This window comes from Convolutriloba macropyga, chromosome 1 (assembly GCF_964194025.1).
Source record: "Convolutriloba macropyga chromosome 1, txConMacr16.3, whole genome shotgun sequence".
Classification (NCBI taxonomy): Eukaryota; Metazoa; Xenacoelomorpha; order Acoela; family Convolutidae; genus Convolutriloba; species Convolutriloba macropyga.
This window is the reverse complement of record NC_134468.1, coordinates 22,718,645-22,742,029: the sequence shown is the minus strand read 5'-3', so window position 1 is coordinate 22,742,029 and position 23,385 is coordinate 22,718,645. Positions and strand designations below refer to the sequence as shown.

General features: G+C 37.3%; 2 protein-coding genes across 2 annotated transcripts in view; one reads left to right on the top strand and one right to left on the bottom strand.

The window, feature by feature from the left end:
- The window catches only part of LOC142336586 (activating molecule in BECN1-regulated autophagy protein 1-like), a 329,506-nt gene that overhangs the window by 16,977 nt on the left and 289,144 nt on the right, over positions 1 to 23,385 (top strand). The gene's annotated exons all lie outside the window — the stretch shown is intronic.
- Positions 12,700 to 13,672, bottom strand: LOC142347249 (uncharacterized). The gene has a single exon (XM_075398921.1). It carries the CDS (start codon positions 13,544 to 13,546, stop codon positions 12,773 to 12,775), a length of 774 nt encoding a protein of 257 aa, XP_075255036.1. The 5' UTR covers positions 13,547 to 13,672; the 3' UTR covers positions 12,700 to 12,772.

Below are 23,385 nucleotides of genomic sequence, written 5' to 3'. Positions count from 1 at the left end.
GCAAAAATTAAAAATTATTCTTTCAAACGCCAGTTGACAACCCAATTCCTCAAATGCTGGAGCATTTCTGCTGGTCTCTAGAGAAAGTTTCTGGAAATAACAACATCAATAATTAAAATTAGGTTGAAAATTGCGATTGAGATAGAAAATTATTGCTTTTAGAGCAGAAGTCATTTTCTAGTTGTGAGAAAATTTTGGTGTACAACTACCTTTGAAGCGCTCTGATACTATTTTTTTCAATTGTCTGGCGTCGACAAAAATATGCCTTTTAGCGCGAAGCCCAATGGTCGCAGCAAAAATCTTGACGACCAAATAAAAAACAGCGTTTTAATTAAATAAACAAATGATAAGACCTAGAATGGAAAATAAATGGATCGGGAAAACCACTAAGAAAAAATTGATCAAAAATTGAAATTGCAAAAATCAAAGTCAAATAGCCGCATTTCAACGAAAAACCACAATCAAGGAAGCGAACTTTTGTTCAAGCACCGTTTTCTTACTGTACTTCGAAATTGGAGTAAAAAAAATCCTCCGCAAAAAACCACTCGCTTTGTCGCTCCACTTCTCCACTTCCTATTGCGCTTGACCAAAATCACTTCTCCAATTACTTCAAAATTCATGAAAATGTGTGAACAAATCTTAAAAAAGACAACCCTCTAACACAATTCAGATTCTATGAATTGTAACAAAAGCAAGCCCGTAAAAGCTCAACTCTGCTATTAATCAAATAACCGATTAACTTTGGGCAAATTGTGAAAAAAGTTGGGGGTTCAAATCGACAGGAGGAGTAGGGTGAACGGAGGATGTGTGTGTGTGTGTGTGTGGGGGGGGGGGGGGGTTGGGTAACTGAGAGGCGCTGCAGCTCTTCAAGGAATTAAGAACAGCACTTCACACCATTAATAAATGTTTCCTCAAACCAGTTTCAGTGAATAGCATAATTTGAGACAAAGAATAGTAATGCCTAAGTAGGATTATTTATAAGGTAATAAAGTATATTTCCGGTATTTACGCAAGCAGAAGTAGTTCAGTTGGCAATGCCTCAGGAGCTTGTCGGACTTGATGTGAAACTATTACAACCAAACATCAGACCAAACTATCCGCTTAAGTATGATAAACATAACCTCTCCAAAATTGCTCTCCAAAAACCGGCAAGCGGTTGGCTTCGGTAGTAGCCAGTTGGGTCTATAATAGTCAATGCGAATTGATGCTTCATTTATCAGCATTAAAAAACTCTAACTATGCTTGTAAACTGCTTATAAAAACACGAACACTTAATTTGCTTGTATCACTACTTCTGTGCTGTACACTAGAGAGTCCTGCTAACTAATCATTCCACTTTTGGAGCTAACAGTAAATAGACAAAGCAGACACCAGTACAAAAAACTTAACGATTTTCGAAAGAGCAGAATTAAATTCCGAATACAAATCAGGTTTTGAAGGTGAAATGTATCCAAAACAAATTTCAAATGCGTTTCAAATTTTTACAGTGCTCGGGTTGTTGGCTGTTAATAATATACCATCAATAACTTTTCCTCTTTAATTGCCTCTTTCTCCTTCGCGCGATTCTAAATATAAAAGTGGTCAACTAAAAGCTTGCATTAAACCGACACATGGTGCAATCATCACAATTATTCTCACTTCAATTAGTGGCTGTAAGAAACTACACACAAAGGATTCCCGTTGTCTTATTGATCGGCCAATCTTTGTACATTTGTTCTGACTTCTGCACCGTTAAATTTAAAATGAGAAAGCAAAATGAGATCAAAATCAGGAATTGGTAGATTTTTTCAAATCTACCCTCAGATTTGTATAATACTCTTGTCCCGCTTTACTCATGTGTTTCTACTTATACCCACATGATGAAAAAGTTCACTTGATAGGCAGAAACACTTCCAGCCAGTGGGACGCGCTGCCGATGCCAATCTCCTTTGTCAGTGAAAGAAAGATATGGGTGGTATCATCAGTAAGACCGTCAAGTGTACAAAATTGAAGTTGGATTTTTTCTATTTCGAGAATCTTTCAGAGAAATTTGCGCCTCATTTCAGCTCAATGTTTCCACATTTCAGCTAAGAACTACGCTTAAAAGCTACCGGAAAGATTGCTTAAAAGCTAATTAGGATGCTTAACTTTTTTTCAAATTCAATCTGCAAATTCTTCAAAGATTCAATTCGTTTTTTAGACTTTTTTCCTGTTACTCAAAGCTCGTCTCGACATTGTTGCTCTTTTTCAGACCAAACTCTAGGAACAACCTTTCACACAACAATGTGTCTTATGTCTCCAAAAGTTCCGGCGAATTGCATACTTCGAGTCTATTGAGCCAAGGGCCCTAAAGAGCCTCCGGAGGCTCTAGAAAGCCTCCGAGGGTTAACTTTTTCTCCAGTTGTAGAGAACAAAAAATAAAAGGGTCACACAAAATCGGCCAATAGAATTTTTAATTCTATTTAATGATGTTATGTAATTAAATCTGCTTAATTTAGTTCAAATTAAATCTGTCTTTAATTAATGTCCGTTACCACGTCCAATGCTAATCTTAATTTCAGTTATAATAGTCAAACGAGAACTCGGCTAAACAAAAATTGCATAAAAAGACCACAAGACTTATAAGTGCTACAACGTTGTTTAAGAGCAACTAAAACCTGAAAGAGCAAGAAAAGACGTTCACTAGGATACTCTCAAGGGGCGAAATCATTATCGTGGTCGATAACACAGGTCAAAAAGAAATCACTAAGTTGAATTTTAAATTCAAATTGGATCATTCGGAACTTTTATTGAGAATTATTTATATTTTTGGTATATTCGAGTTCATAAATTGGTGGTTGAAATCAGATTATCATAGCTCAAAAAATTTCACTTTGGACAAGTGATTGATGAGTCAAAAAGATAACGATAGAACCAAGACAATTAGAATAGGATTCAAGGTTACTAATTTGGCCATTATTTATGGACACAACAATAGAAATCGTCAGGTCAGTTTTTTCGTTCTTTAAACTTTAATAGAAAAAACTTCTAAGTTTCTTGATGTTTCTTCGAAACTATCACATCCTCCCTCCTAACATAAGCAAGTTTGAGGCTACAGGCTCTCCAAATCTGTCGGGTTGTTGTCTACTGCTAGTGTATTTTCGTAAAAGCTCTTATGATTAGGGTTGTCGTTGCTCTGCAGTTGATGAGGCTGCAGAAGCTTCGTCTTGATGTGAAGGTCCCACATCTGTGTTCTGAACTTGAGGTTCTGATTGAGATATGGTCTCTTCCACTGGTGGTTCAGCTTTCACATTATCCTTGTCTAGTCTCACAATTTGGTTGTCGCTTACTACAATAGTGAGAGTCGAGTTTTCACGTTGTATGAAAAATGTGTTCAAGACCTTCCTAATGATGAAGGTAGCAAGAATTGTTTTCGTCTTTTCATTGGCCTTGAATAGCATGGGTTCGCACAAGTCAAAATTGGCAAATTCTGGTAGTCTCACTCTGCGTCCCAATAGAAGTTCAAAAAAGAGTTTTGACTACTGCATTTGAAGTGTTGCGATGTGCCGTCAGTGCCCTCTGCAGGGTATTTGCGTTTGTGGAGGTCTGTCTATAGGTTAAGCTACCTTCAAGAAATGGCTTCAAGGAATAGAGTCAGTGGTAACTCCTGCATCCTTTTCAAACTGTATGGCTGCACAAGTGGTTTAGCACATACTTCAATTTTTAAGTCTTCGAAAACTTCTGGTTGCATATTGACCTATGAGAAATCGCTGTGTCAGTTAAGGGTAGCATTTTTGTTGCAAAACCAGAAATCAACCTTCCCTTAAAATTTGCTAGCCCAACAAACGATTCGAGTTGTTTGTTGTTAGTTCCTGTTATTGCATTTTTTTCAAAATGTTCGGGATCTAATGCTATTCCCTCATTTGAAATCGAGAATCCCAAAAAACTCACACTATTGACTGCTTTTTAGTTAGATTTTTTCTGATCAATAATAAAGTTCTTCTCACAGTCGACTGTTCACTGCATGCATTCTCTTGTCCAACTGCTCCATAAACTGCTCTCTTGACAGTTCCATAAACCAAAACAAGGTCTCGAAAGATCCCTGAGTTTTCAATCCCTGAGGTAGTCAGCACATCTTGAGCAGTCCCGAGATGTGTTGATTGTGGATATGTCTTTCGCATCTTTGTCAATTTCAATTTGATAGTAGGCATCTGGGATTAATTTTACCCATGTAGGTTGAGGAAAATCGTCTTCATGTCTAGTATTGGGTAGTCCTCATCCATTACCTTGCCATTGATATGCACTTTCAAGTCCACACAACGTATCCGTTCTCCACTCGTTCTCTGCAACAACACTGGAGATGCATTAGTGTCTCTTGGCTGTACCGGTTCAAGGATGCCCTGTCTGACCATGCACTCCAGCTTCATTGTGACCTTGTCTTGAAGAGGTATTTTGCTGGCTTTGCAGAACATTGGCTGTGATCCAGGTAGCAGCTTCACAAGAGCTTTGCAACCCGTTACAGCAGGCAAGAATTCGACTGTGGTGCTGTTTACACCGTGGTTGGGTAGAAGGTTTCTTCATAGCAGTCTAAATTCTTTTTCAGACTGCAAAACTGCTCGATGTTTATGTGCGTGTGTTTCCTTTCCACTCAAGTAAGTGATCTCAGAATCGTTAATTGCTGACCATCATAAGCTTCGAGATGTCATAAATTCCAACTGAGGTTTAGCAAGCTCAGTCCATATTTTAGATGATATGACTGTGCTATCCGCACCTGTGTCTACCTGCACTTTTACTTTGCAGTTATTTATTGTAATATTCCCATGTCACAGACAAGTTAAAAGATTTGTTCTTTAGTATAAAACATTCCATCTCTTCTGGAGATGCTTGCACCTGCGGAATTCTTTTCCTAATAGTTATTTTGTTTTTTTATGCTTACCTGAATTTGGCTTCTCATTTTTGAGAAGTTCATCCTTTTCACGCGTGTTGCATTTTTTACTTAGCGCTTGACAGTTTCTACTAAAATGTGGTTTCTGTCCATACCTAGAGCGTATTTTGTTCTTTTTTTATGAGCCGTAAATTTTTCGTTTTGTTTTCAAGTAGTCATTTTGAAGGTGCACCCAACTTTCTTTCACATGAAAGGGCTTATAACCTGATGAGGAGGTTGCAAAAGCCATTGCTTGACTTCTGAACAGCAAGCTCAAGGTCAATTCAGTAACCGACATTGCTGGTTTTGCTTTAGTACCGTCTAGTAGTCTAAGTTTTGCTTGAAGGTCCCTCAATCCTGACTTTATTTTCACCAACTCCTCTTCGGGGTTGGCAGCTGTTTTGAGTTTTTCAAAGTCACAATAGCGTGCTTCTTCACTGAGACGTGCTAGGAAACCGTCGTTTGAATCCCCTACACCTTGTATTACGGACAGAACCTTTCGGCCGTTAACACTATCTTTAGGAGAAATATAATTTTGAATCGCCAATCTGACGTATGTATACGGGGTGTCTATCGAATTCCTAGGACTCATTAGGCTCCTAAAATTAAAAATTGCATCTTGCCCGTACATACTAAGAAATTGGTTACCTGTAGAACCACTATAGTAACATCTCTGTTCATCTTGTCCTCTTTCTTGACTGCGCGACATTTCGCCAGAAAAGACAATCCAAGCAGTAGCTGATTCTGCATTCTGCAGAACCAGAAATTGTCTGTCTGCTGGTGGTCTGGACAGCATTGTCGTGGTCGATAACACGGGTCAAAGAAATTCAATAAGTTGATTTTTTAAATTAAAATTGGATTTGAAAATATACAAAAATTAGCTCGCATTTATAGTACCTATCTATGGAAAATATACTGAGAAAAACTTAATTGGTTAAAATTATTTTACATGATTGACATGCGAAAAGATTTTAGTTCCGAGTCCCAGACCTGATTTTCTATTTTTGGTAATTTTAATGAGAATAAATCATAATCTTGGTATAATTGAGTTAATCAATTGGAGGTTGAAATCATATTTCCATAGCTCAAAGAATTCCACTTCTGAAATGCGATTGGTGGGTCATTGAGACAGATAATGATAGCGCCAAGACAAAATTAGACCCGGATTTAAATTAAGTTTTGTGGCCATTATCTATCAACACAACAATAGAGTTCTAGAGTCCGTCAGGTATGTTCTTCTTTTGTTCTTGAACCTTTAATAGAGAAAACTTCTAAGTTTGTTGTTGTTTCTTCCAAATAATCACAACAATCTCATCATTTAACAAATTTGAGTGCAAAGAAAACAATTTACAATATTTTGAAAGTATTATTTCTAAACTGGCAAAAAATGACGAAAATGAGGAAAAGGAACCATGAACCATTTTGACTGCTGTTTAAGATTGTGTTACCAAAACATATAGGAAAAAAAGCAAAAAAACTAGTGGCTTGTAAAAGAACTTTATGATAGTTTAAAAGCGTTATTTCTATACTCTGTTAACGAAAAAACTGAAGAAAAAACGAGACAAATTGAATTATTTCGGGCGCAAAAACTTCAAAAAATGACTACTTCACCTTAGATTTAGGGCCTTCGAGCAGGTACAACACACTAAGCACTTGAAAGACTATTGAAGCCAGCTTAGGGCTTCCAACAAAACTGCCCACTGACCGTTACCAGCTTATCCAGTTTTGAAAGCACAAAGTCGTAGAAAAATAAGTTATTATTTAAAGTTGTGATAAAGTTGTTCAACCGACTCGGTTATGAACTCATATAAACACACATATATGGAGGAAAAATCTCGAAAACATCATTGCAAATTTTTGTGCTTAAAATTAGAAAACCATACAATTTCACAGTAAACTCCAAACTTCAACCAACAAACCCTTTGAGCACGAAGCAGCTATGACATCTCGATAAAGAGACTAACTTACCAGTCGACAATAAACTGAAAGGTAACATCTTTCCAAAATTTAGAAGCAAAAACTCAAAACATCCGCATTTATACAATTTTCAATAACACCGCCTCAGAAAACAAGTCGGATCTGTCAGCGCTCACAATTTGAACAAAATACAAAATGAGTGAAAAATGAAAATGAGTGAAGAAAAAAACTTCCAATTTTTTACGGATCTAAATAAAGTCAATTTTATATTTATGATCATTTTAAGCTATCAATAAAAAATTTTAGATTCAGATAATTCAATTTTGACTAAAGTTGTTTTTGATAAATGAGATTGAAAGGCCACAACACTAAAAGCAAAACCAACCAGAACTAAAAAGTTCACACTTTTTTGAACTAGAAAAACAACATCTAACATAACAAGGAGGCTCGTTAATGTGCGTTCGCACATTATGTTCCGACCCGAGCTCATCTACATTTTTGACTTGTCAACAAAAAAAATTGTTTGAGTGAATTACATAATGCCATGCCTCATTACAACACTCGCGAGATCTGCCATTAAAAAGACTACGAGAAAAAAAAACATTTAACAAAATAAGCAAAAAAAAAACAAATTCCAAGGCAAAAAATCCATATATAAATTCAAAAGCACCTAGTAACAACGTCAAAATGCAATCAGTAAAACCTTAACTACACAAAATTACTTTTTCCTAACTATACAGCAGATGGGAATTTTCCTTAATGAGACTAGGTAACACGTCGAAGAAGAGAAGAAATGGAAATAATGAGGCGAAATTCAAAAATCAATAAACCAAATGATTTCAAAAGTCTTCAAAATCATTAGCCTTTAACGGAAAAATTCTAGGTAAATTTAGTGAAAAGCCATTATGCAACCAATGGGACTTGTCTTTGGTTAGAATAAGCCATGGGAACGGACAAAAGAAAAAGAAAAAACCCAAAAAAGTTACAAACAGTTTGCGGAAACACAAATTAATGAGGCCATTAAAATCATTAGCTATTATCTGCAAAAAACGTATTTTTATTTTAGTTTTTTATTCATAATAATTTAGCTGAAATATTGCTGAAAAAAAATCAGTTGATTTGGGCCACCGTTGAAAATCATTAGGATCTGTTATTATCCGAATGTGCTAAAAGAGAAAAAGAAACAAATATACTACTCACAAAACTTTTACAAAAACGCATATTGTCCAAAAAACAAAACATCAGTTCGACAAAATATCAGTAGACATGTTTATTTTTGAAATACAAGGAATTGGATGGGACATCTCAATGATGAGAATAAGTTAAAAGATGACAAAAAGAACAACAAAACTGAAAAGTTTGAAAAATTTTGCAAATGCATAAAGTTCATCACCATTCGCAATAAACTGACTGTTTCGGGTAACGTCGTTCATTCAATACTTAATTATAAGCTTAAAAGACCAGTCAGTATTTTAAGGCTACATAAAGAATAAAAGAATAGGCAAACACAGCAAATTAAAAAAAAATGCGCCAGAAAAGTGTCGCGCGAAAGGCCCTTAAAAAATTAATTTTTCAATGAAAAGTTTTCTATTTTCAATTATAACTTTAACAGCAAAAAAAAATTCATTTTTAAACAAAATGATATCAAAAAATCAACAAATATGAATAAATACATTTAAACAACGAAATTTTTGAGATAGCCGTTAGTATCAACGCCATTAAATTCAATAAATTTCGACGGAAGCCTATGAACACGCCAAGTTATGCCTCGATGGGACGACAGCGATGTTTGTCACTCACAAGTCATCAATTAGACATTACAACAAGTCACTGACTATGAAAACAACAACAAAATACAGGCAAAGTCCAAAAATTCAGTAGAAAAGTACGAGAAGTGTCGGGGCCATTCGAACCATAAGTTTTTCTCTGAAAAAATCATCTAATTTCCATTGAACGTCTTTGGTAAGTCAATGGGAGCTATCAATATTAGGATAATGTGATAAGATTTCAAAAGGAACCAAAATTACGAAAAAATATAAAAAATTATAAAGAAATTATGAAAACTCGTGCATCGAAGTCATAAAAACAATAATTAGAAGATAAAACCGCTAACTAGATAAATTTTAGTTGAAGTAAAAAATAAGGATCCTGACATTACTGAGACTTACTTATAGTTCACAAAAATAAGTTTACGAAGTCCTGGCAGACAAAAAATTCAAAAGCTTTCAACGGATGTCAATAAAAACGCTCAGATATGCCTCGATGGGGGACAATGATGTTTGTCTAGCGTAGGTAACCAATAAGACATCACAATAAGTCTTATGTCTATGAAAACAACAATAAATATAGGCAAAAACCAAAAATTCAATAGAAAAGTGCGAGAAGCCATTTAAACCATACGTTTTTTCTGAGAACGTTATCTATGATCCTTTGAACGTCTTCTCTAAACTAATGAGAGCTATCAATATGAAAATAATGTGATAAGATTTCAAAAGGAACCAATAAAAGGAAAATATCCAGAAATTTAGAAAAAAAGTTTTTGAAATCTTGTTGCATTGAAGTCAAATGACCCATAGTTAGAAGATAAAACTGCTTACCAGATAACTTTTGGTTGCAGTAGGAAGGACATGGGTGCTGTAATTACTGAGACTGACTGACAATTCACGAAAATAAGTTTATGATTGGTTAACGTTGAAAAAAAATTCCAAAAATTTACAAAGCCTTAAAAGCCATCAGCTGTTCATTTAAAGAACTAGATAGGTTCACTTAATGCTCATTAACAAACCTATTGCACTTTTCGTCGAAGACTTTATGCCATAGAACTCCAAAAATTTTTGTAAAACCAAAAAAAAAGAAAATCAAAATTTCAATTAAATTACAGAAACTCAGAGTCGAAACATGAAAAACATGAACGATTCTTTGAAAACAAATTTTTTGTTGATTGGGCTTCGTTTGACTGTAAAGGAGGTTTGTTATTAACTGAACCTCGATATGAAAATAGACTAGTCTCTAGCTGACTTGAAAAGACGAAAAAAAAACAAACATTTTCTAAAAAAAGGAAATCTCAATTAGAATTCGATTTTTTTTATAGTAAACTTCCCTATGAGACCTGAACTAGCCTTATTATCGTTTTTCGTCTATTAGGAACACAAAATTGATTCATTTTGTTGCGTGAAATTACTATTTTTAGAGAAATCTTAATTTTAACGAAATTTTCCCCAAAAAAGAACAAAATCAGGCCGAATATCACGTGTTCACACAAAATTTTAAACCTCGATAACTCCTCGAAAAAAACGAAATTCAAAATCTTTTTAATTTCGAATTCTACGCTGGACGAGCTTTTCAAAGATACCACTAATATTTCTCTACGATGAATATATCGATCGGCCAAAATTGTCAGAACAAAAAAAAACCCATTTGAGTATATAGTTCCTCCCCCCACAAGTGGGGTCTGAAAAAAATCGAAAAAGAAATTACTAAAAAAATAGTTTCAAAGAAGTCAGCACTATGAATTATGAAGACAATGCAAAACGGACTTCTCAGCATTGGAACTTAGTAAACATACAAAATAAATTTTAAAAAAAAAACAGGATTTGATACAGGAGAACACAGTGTCAAAGTCAACAAATTAATTAGTTTCCCACAGAAGAATTCGGACAACAACATCTATGCACTTTTTAGATAATTGCATCGCATTTAATAGATTCAAACGACCTTTTTGTACTTTCAACTTTGATAGAACCTTAAAAAGGAGAGAAATGTAAACAATGGAGTTCAAACCAAAGATCATCTTTCTTTATTTGATTGGAATGAATACTAGTACAAATGGAACGACAGACATTGAATCAATTCAGACGCAGTTTTGAATTAAAAATTTTCATCACGTAAACAACTATTTTTAGTACACAACAAGAAATGCAATCCAATTTAAATTCTCTAAAGTAACAACTTCATTATTAAATCTTCTTGGCCTCTAATTATTATCCTTTACATAAACTCTACTCTACATTCACTTATAAATCTAAATTGAGCACGCAAAATAAAATAGAGGTTACGCGAGCTAGACAATCACAAGCTTAGTCATGAGTAACGTATGCTACGGTTATCCTTTGAGTTTTTAGACGTTTCATCCAACAAATTAGTTATCAAATCATATTTACTCACATACTCAATTAAAAAATTTAAAAACATTTGCAATAAAATTTGAAAAACAAAATACAACTTAACAAAAAAATCTCAAAACTGAAACTGCTTACAACAAGCAGAGACGTCTGAGAAAGAAGTAGCTAGGGCTTCCTGTTAATCAGAATTTACATGTCAAAAAAGTACTAAAGTTTTCTTTCCAATACGCTGTTATTAATTTCGCCTTCAAATGGACTCGTTCGGAAGTTTCCATTACTCTTACTTAGAAATCCAAAAATGTCTTTTAAGCAACAACAATAATTGATAAGTCCAAGTGAAAAAAAACCAAATTTAACAAAAGTGAGAAACAAATAAAGATTTTCCGAAAAAGGCGAGAAATCTATACCTATGATTAGTTATTATTGTTATCTATCTAATTATTGACTAATGGAGACTTTAATCAATGAGATTCAAGGGTAGGACAGCAATAATAATAAATACGGCCCCGAGCTCGCGTTTAAATAGTGTCTAGTCATAAAAAATATCAAATAGTTAAATCGAGCCGCTGATAAGCTTCCTTTATTTCACTCCGGAAATCAATGAGACCTTTCATTACTCAGACTGTGACAAAACTACCGAAACACCACGGGTTTCAAGGTAGTCAACACCCCAATTTATATATTGAGAAAAAATTCATTAGATTCATTCAAAACTCTAAGAACTTTAATGAGATCAGTCAGTTTTGGTACTCAGTAACAAAACAACAAAGAAAAACTGGACAACATTTTCAAAGTTGTGATGAAAAAGTGTCTAAATCATTAGTACCTCAAAGTCCAATGCAGACCAAGCGTATTTGGACCATTAAAACAAATGCATTGCGATTAATATACTTCGCCAGATCATGAAAAAATTCACAACTAGAAATATAGCCGGCAAATTGCAGGAAAATAGCCGCCGTTGACGCGCTTGATGCATATCGTGACTGAAAATGACAAAAAGGAGTGTTCTAATTTGGCGTTCAGTTTCAGTTAAAATCTTAATTCTCTTAAAAAAAACCCTTAATTCAGCTTCTAAACTGAAACCTATTCAGCTTAAAACTAATGTCAGATAGCAATCACTCTAATGACCTTTGATTAACTAATGCTCTATGACTTAAGAACCGCGCTTTATATGTTTATCCCGCTCTTTTTGATTTTTATCCCGCTCCTTTTCAAAGTCAACTCTTAACTTTGACTGTATTCACTACTTTGGGTAATTCTATGCTGCAAAATTTAGAGTCCATTCAGTCGAAACAGCCAGAAGTCAAGCGTGAAAATCGTGACTGATTTACAAATGTGATCAAAAGGTAACGCGAATTAAAATAAAGGAGAGCACCTAAACAATAGCGGTTGAGAGGCTGACGGCAGCTATTAAAAACTTAAAGAAAAATGGCTCTAAAAACAGACGACTCTAGATCCGAACGCAAGTTTATATTTTAAGAGCCACGACTAGATTGAAAAAATAGCCTCGATATCGGTTCAGGCCTACGAAATGTTGAGTTGACCAATAATACAGATTTATATTTGTTCGTTAGCAAAATACGCAACAAAAAATTTTGAAGTCAGAATTGCAAATTTGAGAACAGAAATTTCCAACTTACTCAATACAAGCTGCCAATTAACGATTCAAAGATACAAACTAACGAAACAATAATGACCCTTAAACAGCAAGTAGAATTTTGTTGCTATAATTAATAAGAATCATCACTGTATGCACCTTTCCAGAAAATGACAAAAAAGTCATGTAATAACACTTAATTTAGAAATCAGAACGAAAAATAAGAGAAACCATTTAAATTATTTCGATTCGCTTTCAGTCACTCAAAATTTCCTTCTTACGCTTTTTCTTTTTTTCCTTCTTTTTCTTCTTATCGTCGTACACTCGCTTGCGATTCTTTTTCTGGTCGTCAGTTTTGACAGTACTGCTTGTTGAGGGCGTGATAGCTGATGTTGATACTGTTGACTCTTGCGATTGACTTGCAACAGAAGGCGTGGCGACCTGTTGTGCAGTGACGGAAGCTATTGAAGTTGAGGAGGTAACGATTCCTGATTTAGTAGAAGCAGCTGATGATAATGAAGATGCCGACGTAATTGATGACGTCACAGGCCCGCCTTTTGATAAATTCCCACCAGCGGCGGCTACATTAAGATTACCTGAGTGAATGTTGATATTGAACTCAAAGTCTTCCGAGTGATGCCGGTGCTTCTTTGATTTCTTCTTTTTGTGTTTCTTAGCTTTAAGTGTTTGTGTTTCCAACAAAAGTGGGACCTTGTACTGCTCGGGTATGGGTCCAGGGTACAATCTGAACCCTGTAAGTTGTGCTCCTGTTAGCGGTTTAATTTCTTTCAAAACTGGACCCGGTTTTTCGATAAGCGCCATCAAGCCACTTTCATCTTCAGTTGCTGGAGTATCAACCGGTCCAGGAAGGTGTGAAATAAAAGAACTCAAGGGCTGCTTCACCTTTTTGTTTGAGAACTTGCTATAAGCCCAGTTGAGTTCAAAATTCTGTAATAAGTTAGTGGCACCGGTTACTGGCGCTGATTCAACCGGTGCCGTCTGAAGATAGAACTCGGAGGACTCCAACATATTTGGAACTGAATTTAGTTTCTCAGTATATCATTAGACCGCGTTAATATCTGCATTACTGTTAGTTGTTTTGGAGTGCGGCTCACCCTCGTGGATTCATGAAATCTGAAAAAAGCTGAACTTGAAGCTAAAAAATTACTTGAGAGCGGTGTCGTTTGTTTGAATATAATCATACTTCAAGTTGAAAACAGTTCGAAAAGATTGTAAAATTGCTGCAAAAGGAACTCGTATGCTAATCATTGGCTCAGATAAGAAAACTCTAACCCCAAAAGATTCCAATAAATTACATCATTAAATATCGCATCAAATTTAAGACAACCAAAAGCTCGCAATGATGATATAACGTATGCAGATTACAATCTTGAATTTGCATTACAATTTAAAATCTCAAATGATTGGCGAGCAGATTATGATAATAATTTAACGCTGCAAATACATAACTGGTTCTGACAATAAATACACCGCAAACATTTTTCTCAGCATAACCATCAACTTTCTGCCAAATAATCGTACCAACAAGATTCTACTCATATCAGTAAATTGAGGTTTGCCAGTAACTTGCAAACAGAAGTAATGACCGTATATCTCTAGTAATTGTTCACAGTTTATCTCGATTTGGACAAGTGTATCCAGCAAAGTCCGAGGCTGCAATTGAATACTTTGAATTGAGCGAGAAAGTTATTACTCAAAACGCTTTACCAAATTGTTTACGATAACGCAACAGCATTTCTAAGTAACTATTTTGCACAATTTACTCACGCATTCGGAATTACACTTAGATCACGTACCTTGGACTAATGGATATTCTCACTTACGGACTCAAGCATTACTTTTCGAGTTGCAAAACTTTAGAAAATCAATGCACCTCTTCCAGTCGTAAACATAACCGATTAACGTCGCATTAATTGCTCTCAAACAGCTAACCGGAACTCTCTGGTTGTGTAGTCCTCATCAGCCGAGCTGCAAAAAACCAACTAATGTCGGATGAATTGCTCTCTATCGAGCATTAAGACTCTGACTCAAACAAAACTTACAATATTTCAAATCTATTAATAAAATGTACCCAATTCCGCTTGGACAAAAATGTAAATAAAAAGCATAAATAAGAAATGCATAACACGAATTATTCATTCATTCATTGTTCAATTGATTCTTGTAAAACTTAGTGCTATTTGCCATCCTGAGAACTTGTGAAATTTTCATACCGCAGCAGAATACCGGACGCTTTCGAACCTAAACACTTAGAAATTATTTTGAAGAAACATAAAACCGCACTGGGGACCTGAATATTAGTAGGAACACTCCGCAGAGAGTTACCATATGGCGACAGAGATCAAGAGCGTCATTCTGCAAAACTAAAGAAATCGGAACACAAACAAAAATTAGCACAGTTGAGAACAATTTTACTCAAAAATCGCAAATTAAGGTTTATTCTTTTAGGGAAACTTACCACAGTTAAACAAGCAAATTTTAGATGCCGTGTCGCAACTTCCTGACGTCAAAATTGTTCCCCCGATCTCCAGGAGGCACGGAATATTCATTATCAAAAACAATAAATCAGAACTACCAAAGCTTAAAGTCACAGAAAATGATATACACAAACTCGTAGGAGCTCAATCAGAAAAAATGGCCGCAAGCGCTCTACACGATCAGATTACCCAGAATTACCAACTTTGCCAAATGAAGGCTTACCGACAAGAGATCGACAAGATCGACTTGCTCTTTTCACTCATAAAACACTATAATAGCAATGGCTGCCCCGCACCAACCCCACATATCACTCAAAGGTTTTGCCGGGCTGCTCAACAAAAATTGGGACCAATTCGAAGGTCTCTTGAGAGCCAGCATGGCCAGGAGGTGTCAGGATTCCGGCTGATCACAATCAACAAGCCAGATACCTACATACATTTTACCTACGCTTGACAGAAAACACAAAATGCCCTGGATGACGCATTAGAACAGTTACGCAACCATTGATTAGGCCCCGACCAACGGCGTAATTTTTAGCTAGACTTAGAGCAAAAAATTTGATTCCGTAAAAGAACAGTCAGACGATTTCCTAATTAACTTACAGCGGCTTGCCAACTTAAATGTCGTCGATGACGCTGGTGCTGAAATTGACCGCCACAATGAGCGGACAAGAAGAATCAGAAAAATTTATACAGGGGATGCCCTTCAAATACAAAAAGCTCTCAGAGAATTGGACAATGTAGGGGTAAATGACTTATGCTCAATAGTCAAAAGAAGACTTCAAATAGACCAACTAAACCCAGAAGTAGCTCACACTACAGCCTAGCAAGTTCCATTAACTCTGCCTTTAACCAAGCTGTCGAAAACAATGGCAACAGGAATTGCTTCAACTCAGGCTTCAGTCTCACAAACAACGCCACCAAAATGGCCGAGCACCACCCAGACTACATTCAATAAGCCGTTCATAAACTACAACAGAAATAACACAACACATAGACCACCCGACCAAAACCGAAGCTTCTCAGGTTACCAGAACCACCCCTTCTATCGAGGAAGAACTACAAACCCGACAGGAAGATACAACCACACTGAACAACACAACCAGCGACAACGCTCTCCCAGTCCAATGCAAACTTCTTGCAGCATATGTGCAAGTAACCAGCACACTGTGCGTGATTGCACTCAGAGCAACCACCTTGTGGCAACGCGACAATGTCATTCAACCAACAGCCAAAAAATTGAATAAACTGCATGCTTACAACACATTTTTAGTGTCAACTAGCTATAACGAAAACGTTTTCCTTACTTCTATTCAATTAGGCACGATTACAATGAAAGCCATAGCCGACACTGGAGCATTCATGAGCGCTATGTCACAAAAATACTTCGACCACAAAACACTTACCGTCTCAATGGTGTTTATGCACCAGTCCCAAATCTTATTCGTGACAAACCTCAAATTCAAAATAGGCACATGGAGCTCAGAGAGGACTTTATGGTGTTTGAGAAACTCTCCGGCGTATTACTTGGATTCCCTTTCTTCGATGAGTATGAAACAACAATCCAAGCCAACAACATATTTCTACATTTCCCTGATTTTACAATCCAGCTTAAATTGATGCAGACGGCAGAATCAAAAACAGAAACTTATTGAACTTATTGCTCAGGAACCCTTGGAAACAGATCATCAAATTGGGATGGTAAAACCTATCACTAAAGTTTCCAACCCCAGAGACAACTGAAAACCCATTCAGACTCTCAGGACTAGCAAAACAAAATTACGAAGAACTCATCCGCTTCAAGAACAGAGAATCTATCCGCCCTCTAGATAACGCCGAGTACCGAAAAATGTTCTTGGATTCCCTTAACTGGCACGGAAGTGTACTATCAAACGAGGGAAAGAAAAAGACAGCGAATCTCCTTTTGGAATTCAATGACATTCACATCGCCTTGACATTGGCTACACCTCAAAGTTCTCCGGAAAACTCACGCCTGACACTGATACACCAGTATACTCAAAAAACCAAAGAGTTTCCACTGATTTTAAAGACGATGTCCTAGTAGAACTCGCCTTATTATAATACTACGGCATGATAACAACATTACCATTCAGTAGATACTCATCAGCAATTTTTGCAAAATGAAAACCGAATGGACAACTACGGATACTAACAGATCTGCGTAAAATCAACCACCTGATACGGAATATCTATAACAACAATAATTTCCCAATAGCAACTCTGGCTGACGCAGGAAGCCAACTTACAGGGAAAAACTCTTCTGCAAAACGGATACAAGCCATGGATACTAATCTACCAATGGCCGACGGGCAATCAATTCAATTTCTCGCTTTTAATTTTGCATCGCGAACATACACATTTAAAAGACTAGCACAAGGACTGAGCACAAGTGTCAGCGCATTCAGCTCATTCATGCAACAAAATCTCGACAACGTAATCACAGCTGACAAATGTTTTCAATATGTAGACGGCATCAGCGTAGGTGCTCATGACCTTCAAGATATGCTGGAAAAACTATCAGCAGTCTTAACCTGCATAATGGAATCGGGAATGAAGGCAGCAACAGACAAATGCGCCGTTGGGTTAAAAGAAATTCAATTCCTGGGTAACACAATAACGCAACAACAACAGCAACACATGTTAGCAAACATCCTTTCGGGATGCCAGAAGTCAGTACTAGTTCTAACAGACAAAAGAGCTGTCACAGGGTTCTTTCAAACAAAGTTTATCCCACCAACGCTGTGGAACGCATGCGACCATATTTTGAGTTTTGACATCATATGGGACATACCCAGGAAAAGCTAACCTCGCGGCAGATTACCTCTTCAGGATACACATCAACACGAAGGAGAAATTAACTCTTCGCATCAATTCGAAAATACTAATTAGTGAAGTCTAAATCGACACTACTACCGAGGAAGCGGACAACTCAACTAATATGATCCTGCACGAAACATCCGAGCAAAATACTAGGAAACACTATCTCTTTCAGACAGTCAACGAAACATCAAACAGAAATCAATGAAGAAGTTCATTTTCAACAAATAAGACCGGCACAATTCCAGGCAACACATGAACACAATCTAATGGATGACACTGATACAACTGGACACTCGCCACTAAATCTAGGAGTCGAACAACAAAAAGACTCGGGCATCAAAAGAGCTATCCTTTGGTTCGAAAGAGACCAAACGACAACTGGCAAAAATCTCAATAGACGTCAAAAAATACAGGAAACAATACCCAAGACACACTATGTTTGATGCTACACAGAAAGTTCAACAATCATACAGGCAACAGCTTTATCAAACACTAGTGCGTTCCAATTCACTTGCGAAAAGAAGTACTCTTCCACATCCACAACAGTGTCTGGAGCGGACATAAAGGATTGTCGCGTACTATAGCCGAATTGCGAAAACGTTTCTAATTCCCGAACTTCAAAGAAACGCTCACTGACTACATATTGCTTGACCTGTTTAAAAACAAAATCTAGTCCCACAGCAGCCTTGAGACACCCCTACAACCAATGTCTTCCTTACAAAACTTGCCTGCAGATTTACTACTCATCGATATTGTCGGAAAAATGCATCCCTCACTCTAAACTTTCATATTATCGGGAAAAGACGTCTTCTTGAAATATCTATTCGCAATACCTCTGAAGAAAGGTGACGCGGCCATTGTAGCCCGGGCGCATATGTCTATCTTCCTGAAACACTCATATATTCGATTGCAAATAATCTGCGACATAGGGACGGCTTTCAAGTCGCACTCAATGAGCAAACTCGGCACAATTCTTGAGATTAAACTCAGACACTGCACATAGAATTACGCAGAAGCAATTGGTTACTTGAAGGAAATTACGCTCCACTCAAATTTTGCGAATCAACGAAAACCAAACGTTTTCAGACTGGCATTGATACGTTGATACTGCAGTATTCATACACAACACTACCTAAGCTCCGGTACTATAGTGTACGCTATCAAAGGTGTTTCACAGACGCACACCAGTCAGTCCACTTGACCTACGCTTTTAAAATACGTCTTTGGCAAGACAAGCCAAAAACGGAATGCAAAAAGGAAATCCAGGATAAAACAACTGAGCTATTCGCTTCAGTGAAAGAAAACCTTATTCATTCATACCTCAAATACCAGAAATATTACGACAGGAAAGCCAATGCAACTTCTCTGAGAGAATGAACTTATTGCCTTAATTTGAACCCAAAATGTACAACACAAATCGCAACCATGAACAAACAGAGAAGATGGATTCCTATGTACCGAGGTAAAAGACACACAAATGCTAACTATATCGTGCAAAAATTTAATCCATACCCAAACTATAGACAATGTGTACACAGAACGCGATTGCGACCAATAAAACCAAACTATGAAACTGAAGACTTAAAATCAATCGATCCTCGTACTTTGAGTCCGATCCTCCAACCCCAGAAGAGGAACGAGAACCTCAGTTTTTGAGAACCAGATCCACATCATTCAAGAAGCAATAACTCTACCAAGAACAGTCCCAGAAACCAGATCAATCAGATTCACCCAAATGTACAAACAACGAGCTTCTCAGCACAGAACCGCCCACAAACCGCCAACAATACAACAGGAAACTAAATACGATGAAATCATATTCGTTGTGGAAGGCTCAGTCTCGTCTGAAGCAACAGAAACATCAGAAACACTAGATGTGGGAGACTACGTATTTTCTGAAAATATTAATTTCCCTCAAACAGATGCCCGATTTGGCTCAAAAAGGCCATACAACCTGAAATACGGCAACCACCTTGCATTGGCAAGAGAGCAGTCAGTATATAACTGCTTACAAGTCTCCGAAGAACCTCAAGTGAAAGTGATCACTTACTTCCCACTCAGTCATTCCCCGACCCTGACCTCTCTATTGCTTTCAGTGATGTGGACAATAGTGATATAGAAACTAGCACCAGTGACCACGCGTCTTCCCTTAGAAATTTACTTCTCAATAGACTCGGGAACCATGGAGGACACGTTCAATTCGGCGGAAACCAGCACTCAAAACGGCAACTTGCCTGAAACAACTTCTTTTCAAAATCAATCACACCAACGATTCAGCAGAAAATAACCCTCAACAAGACTCTAAGGAGGAAGAACTTTCTAACGATACAAAATCAGGCACAACAGAAACAGACCCAGATTGCATCTCCCCGGTTCCAAGGCACTCATCTCCACTAAGGCATCGGGTACCTCCTAGAGAACTAATAGACCTATGTCCAATCTTATGGAATAGAAGGTGGGTCACTAACTCTCCTCAGACAACAAATTGATGGCAATCTCCACCAAACTCTGGCCTACGCAACAGACAGATTTATCACTGACGTCAGTACCTTACTGCTGCTTCCTTATTGGTCATAGCCTCCTCCAATGATAATCGTTTGCATTCATTATGTAAACAAAAAAACACCCAAAAATTCATTCTTCAATTTTACCAACTTCAAGCAGCTTTCTAAACATGAAAAACAAACCGTTTCATTGATTAAAAATGTTCAGTTACCTCCCGAAACAAGCAACAGCCTGCTTGGTACTTCACTTATTGACAAATATCCAAATCACCTCAAGTAACCAGCCGAAAATGGCAACTAAAAATGGTGTACTTCTTAACTCACATCTGAAAATTTTCTCAACTGAAAAATTTGTAAAGACAGAAATCCTAGTCTCTTACCCAGTCAACAATAAAACAGTAGAGTCCAAACTTACATATCTCACTCGAGTTCTGGCAAATATGCGCACTTCAAAGAATTTCGGCTGCCCACTCAATTATACTAACATGACTGAATCTTCATTCGGCTTACAATTGATTGCAAAACAAGCTATTATGGAAAACGAACTCGTACAAAAAGATATCGAATCAAATATAGATCGAAGATATCGTGAAAATAGAAATGTCACAACTCCTTCGCTCACTTGCCGTGACTGACACAACCTTTTCGCAACCCAAGAGCTGCCGCAGCCGCTGCAGTGTTGGGAATAGGCATTGGCGCTAGAAACAAATTACCCTGCCTAATCAAATCAGTCTTTGGTGGATGCGACAAAAGAACAACAAAACCAAGAAAAATATTAGACAAGATATCGCTTATCTCCAAAACCTAACAGAACATGTCGAGCAAATCATCACCAAACAAAGCAAAAAAATCTGTAGTCTCTGGAGAACTTAAGCCATAAATGAGGCGCAGGATGGAATCGTTAAAAGACAGAACAAAACTGGGCGCTAACCGAGGGCCAGTTTACCGAGCTTCGTCAAAATGTACACCATATGAGAAACTGTGTACAGTATTTTTATGTGAGGGAGCAAATTAACCACCAAAGTCTTGTCTTAAGCAACATCTTAAACAATCTTGGCAAATATGAAACCCTACCAAGCAGCATTGTAAACATTTAGAATTAACGTCCTTAACTCACTCACACCATTGATGAACCAGCTAGTACCGATGTCACTGGTACCCCGTCAGCAACTCAATGAAATTTTTACAATGGTAGGCTTACAAAATGGGCTACAGGATCGATTGTCACTTGCCGTACCAATCCAAGACATCCTTTCATCCTATAAGACAGAATTGGTCACACAATTTGAGGCAATTGAATCAGGTCTCACCCTGACACTGGCCATACGGATGTCATCAAAAAGCACAGTTATGAATGTGCTACATGCCATTCCCATGCCAGACGGGGATACAGTCAGATGGATTCCTTTGTACCCAGTGGAAAAAAGAGACAAATGATAACTATATCATGCGAAAAGTTAATCTGTACACAAACTATACACAATGTGTACACAGAATGCGATTGCGACCAAAAAAACCCAACTAAGAAATCGAAGACTTAAAATCAATCGATCCTCGTACTTTGAGTCCGATCCTGCAATCCCAGAAGAGGAACGAGAACCTCAGTTTTTTGATAACCAGATCGCGAACCACATCATTCAAGAAGCAATAACTCTACCAAGAAGAGTCTCAGAAACCAGATCAATCGGATTAACCCAAATGTACAAACAGCGAGCTTCTCAGCACAAGAATCGCCAACAAACCACCAACAAATAGAACAGGAAACTATACGATGAAATCATTCGTTGTGGAAGGCTCAGTCTCGTCTGAAGCAACAGAAACACCAGAAACACTAGATGTGGGAGACTACGTTTTTTCTGAAAATATTAACTTCCCTCAATTAGATGCACGATTTGGCTCAAAGGCCCTACAACCTGAGATACGTCAACCACCTTGCATAGGCAAAAGGGCACTCAGTATATATCAGCAAGTCTCCAAAGAAGATACTCAAGTGAAACTGATCACTTACTTCCCACTCAGTCATTACCCCGACCCTGACCTCTATTGCTTTCAGTGATGTGGACAATAGTGATATAGAAACTAGCACCAGTGACCACGCGTCTTCGCTTAGAAATTTACTTCTCAATAGCCTCGCATAACATGGGGGACACGTTCAATTCGGCGGAAATCAACACTCAAAACGGCAACTTGCCTGAAACAACTTACCAAATAGAAGGCGGGTCATTCCACTTTCTCTCCACAGACAAAGCACTAGTTTGGCGTCTAGAAGCCAAATATATGGCCGTCTTGAACGAGGGAGAAGAACTCGCGTTCATCGATAAAAAAGAGCTCTAAAACTGTATTGCGTCCAAAAAATACGGAATATGCACAAAAGGCATACCTACAGAGCAGACTTATCAACCTTTCTGGGCTACACATTTATACCATGAGGAGCTACTTGCATTGCAACGCTGTCAATTGGATGTTACCGAATTACCCTTCACTGAAAAGGCTCGCAATCTCGGCTTCGGTCGCTCGTTAATAACGTTGGCAAGCAAGGACTACGCACTCATCGAGAACGCTGGGAATGGCAGCAATCCCTTAGCAAGGATTGAGCATCCTGGATGCAGAGTTTGCATAATCACATTACGTTGTGGAAGACAATTAGGTGGACCACATTCACTTACGATCAGATCTTACTACGTGATTCGGTACCGGCAATACGACCTGACTTCTTTCAATTACCTGACCCAATAAGTACCATCTTTAACCTCCTACCGCCACTTGAAGATTTACCAAGTTTCTCATCAAGATCGGAAGCAAAATTTTAATTTCTACACACAGCCACAATTCCAACAAAACGATTCAAAGAAAAACAACACACAAACTATCGAAAAGATAGCGCAACCAATACTGGAGAAAATTCAAGCACTGAAGCCCAAGCTTGCTTGAAAAGACTGAAGGAATACACACCATGGCAGATATCATTAATATTTCTATTTCTTTCATTCCTGATAAGTGTATTTCTGTATCTCACATTTCTTAC